Source organism: Verticillium alfalfae, genomic scaffold (genome assembly GCF_000150825.1).
Source record: "Verticillium alfalfae VaMs.102 supercont1.20 genomic scaffold, whole genome shotgun sequence".
Classification (NCBI taxonomy): Eukaryota; Fungi; Ascomycota; class Sordariomycetes; order Glomerellales; family Plectosphaerellaceae; genus Verticillium; species Verticillium alfalfae.
The window spans coordinates 63797-65743 of record NW_003315019.1 but is presented as its reverse complement, the minus strand read 5'-3'; the positions used below and the strand labels follow the sequence as shown (position 1 = coordinate 65743).

At 61.5% G+C, this 1947-nt stretch overlaps 2 protein-coding genes across 2 annotated transcripts in view; one reads left to right on the top strand and one right to left on the bottom strand.

Moving 5' to 3' along the window:
* Positions 1-884: 884 nt before the first annotated feature.
* VDBG_10180 (predicted protein) lies at positions 885-1226 on the top strand (the record flags this gene model as incomplete). The annotated part of the gene is made up of 1 exon (XM_002999585.1): positions 885-1226. One exon carries the CDS (start codon positions 885-887, stop codon positions 1224-1226), a length of 342 nt encoding a protein of 113 aa, XP_002999631.1.
* A 230-nt stretch (positions 1227-1456) lies between these two features.
* VDBG_10179 (predicted protein) overlaps positions 1457-1947 on the bottom strand; it is a gene marked incomplete at both ends in the record, with an annotated part of 2542 nt that continues 2051 nt past the window's right edge. The window contains 2 exons of the mRNA XM_002999584.1: positions 1457-1495; positions 1555-1905. Of these exons, the coding sequence (XP_002999630.1) occupies positions 1457-1495; positions 1555-1905 (390 nt within the window). The remainder of the gene's footprint in view (positions 1496-1554; positions 1906-1947) is intronic.

Genomic DNA, 1947 nt, shown 5'->3' with positions numbered 1-1947 from the left:
CGCAGGTCAGGTGTAAGAAGCTTATGCGGCAATAGGACATTCTGTCGATGGAGGGACGATGGTGGCGCCGTCCACGCTGGAGGCACTGGACAGTGGCGTGCTGACGCCTCTATCCATGACCTCGCTGGAGTAATTGGCTGTTGGCGTTGCGCGAGGGTGGGTGTGATGCGCTGTGCGTTAGTGTCAGATAGTTTCAATACCCCTCCGGACCTGTTTTCCATGTCATGACGTTGCCGTGTACCATCGTCAGCTGAAGGATGGCTCAGCAAGCTCGTGCCTGGTAATTCCCGGCTTCGCCTGATCGTGCCTGGCTTTGCCTGTGTGCCTGGCTTTGCCTGGTTGTGCCCGGCTCTCGTGCCTGTTCGTGCCTGGCCCGTCCGATTCCCGAGGGCATGGCACGCTAAGTGACACTAGGACAATAGATCGTCTTGGCTGCAGATGAGGTGCAGACGAGGTGGGGGCGGCGTCGACCTGGTATTGGCACGTTGGTCGGTCCTCGATTGCAGCGTCGCATGAACCCTCCACCCCTCACCGTCGCTTACCATCTCCGTGCCCAGCACGCAATCGCCGATGACCCGGACGAGCGCCGGCCGGTCGAGCAGGCAGGCACGCATGCACGCATGCAAGGACGCCACGGCGGCAGGCCCAGCATGCCTGGTGGGTCGATCGCGTAGCCGCCCGGGCCTGGACGGTGACTGTCTATCGCCGGAGCAGGGTGTGCAGGCCAGCGTGCGGCGTGCGGCGTGCGATGTGCGGGGGCCGCGGCGGGTTGGCCATGGCTATAAAGCAGGCGGCATCAAGCGGCGGCATCAAGCGGGCGGCGTCCACAGCTGGCTTCGGCATCTTCGCCTTCTCGTTCTCGCAGCCTTTCATCTCATCCTGCCATGGACGACCCGCGTGTCCGAGATTTGTCCACGGGCGTGCCTCCGTTCCCGGGCGCGCCTCTGTCCCCAGGCGTGCGCCTGTCCCTACGCCGGTGGGACGAGCCGCACCCGCTGTATAGGCCGGACTACCACTATCTGTGCGAAAACCTGCGCGGCGTCATCACGTACTGGCAGCAAGAGTACGAAGACTTGCGCTTGGCGTCCACAGCGTACATCGACGGCCTCCAGGAGGAGATCCGCCGCTTGGCTTCCGAGCTGGCTGCCGCGAAGAAGCGCGACCAGGAGGAGGTCCGTCCGTCCGTCGTCTCGTGTGGCCGCATGCTGACCGAAGCAGGCGCGTGAACCAGCAGCACCTACGACACCGAAGGCAATGTGTGCTTTTCCGTGGGAGACGTAAGGGTTGTGTCTGAATTGGTAGATTGATAATGGACTTGTCATTGCAAATGCATCGCCCACTCCTGTAACATGGCCACTATTGAATTTCGCCCCCGCCCTGACAAAAGGCGACTGGCATCCCGCAAGGCGGTGCTTTACACAGCTGTGTCTAAATTAGTGTGTCTAAATTGGTGTGTCTAAATTGGATGACATGCAAATGCATCGCCGACGCTGTACTGTATTTAGAAGTGAGATTTATTAGCAATTTTTGCATTTGCCAACGGCTGCTAGTAACCAGGCCGCAACCGTTGCTGGTAGCTAGGCACTGGTCCGGGATGACCGGGCCCTCGGCGCGGATGCTTGGAGCGCCTGCTGGTAGCCCCGGCCGAGCAGCGCCGGTAACCTCGACCAAGGTCATACGTGCAATGCCGGGGTTTCTGGTAGCTGGGCGCGTGCCCAACTTTGCGCCAACAGCTGCCGGTAATAGGCCATTTTGCTGGTAGCCAACGGCGCGCCCGCTCGGGCTCCTGGTAACGGGGCGCGTGCCGCCGAGGAGCTGCCAGCAGCACTGTCCAGCCCGCTTGCGAACCTGCCATCGGAGCTGGACGCCAAGCTTGGCGCTGCTGGTAAGCAGCGATGGCCGCTCCTGGGAGCCGGACATCTCAGTTCATCTCAGCTTCAATTCCTC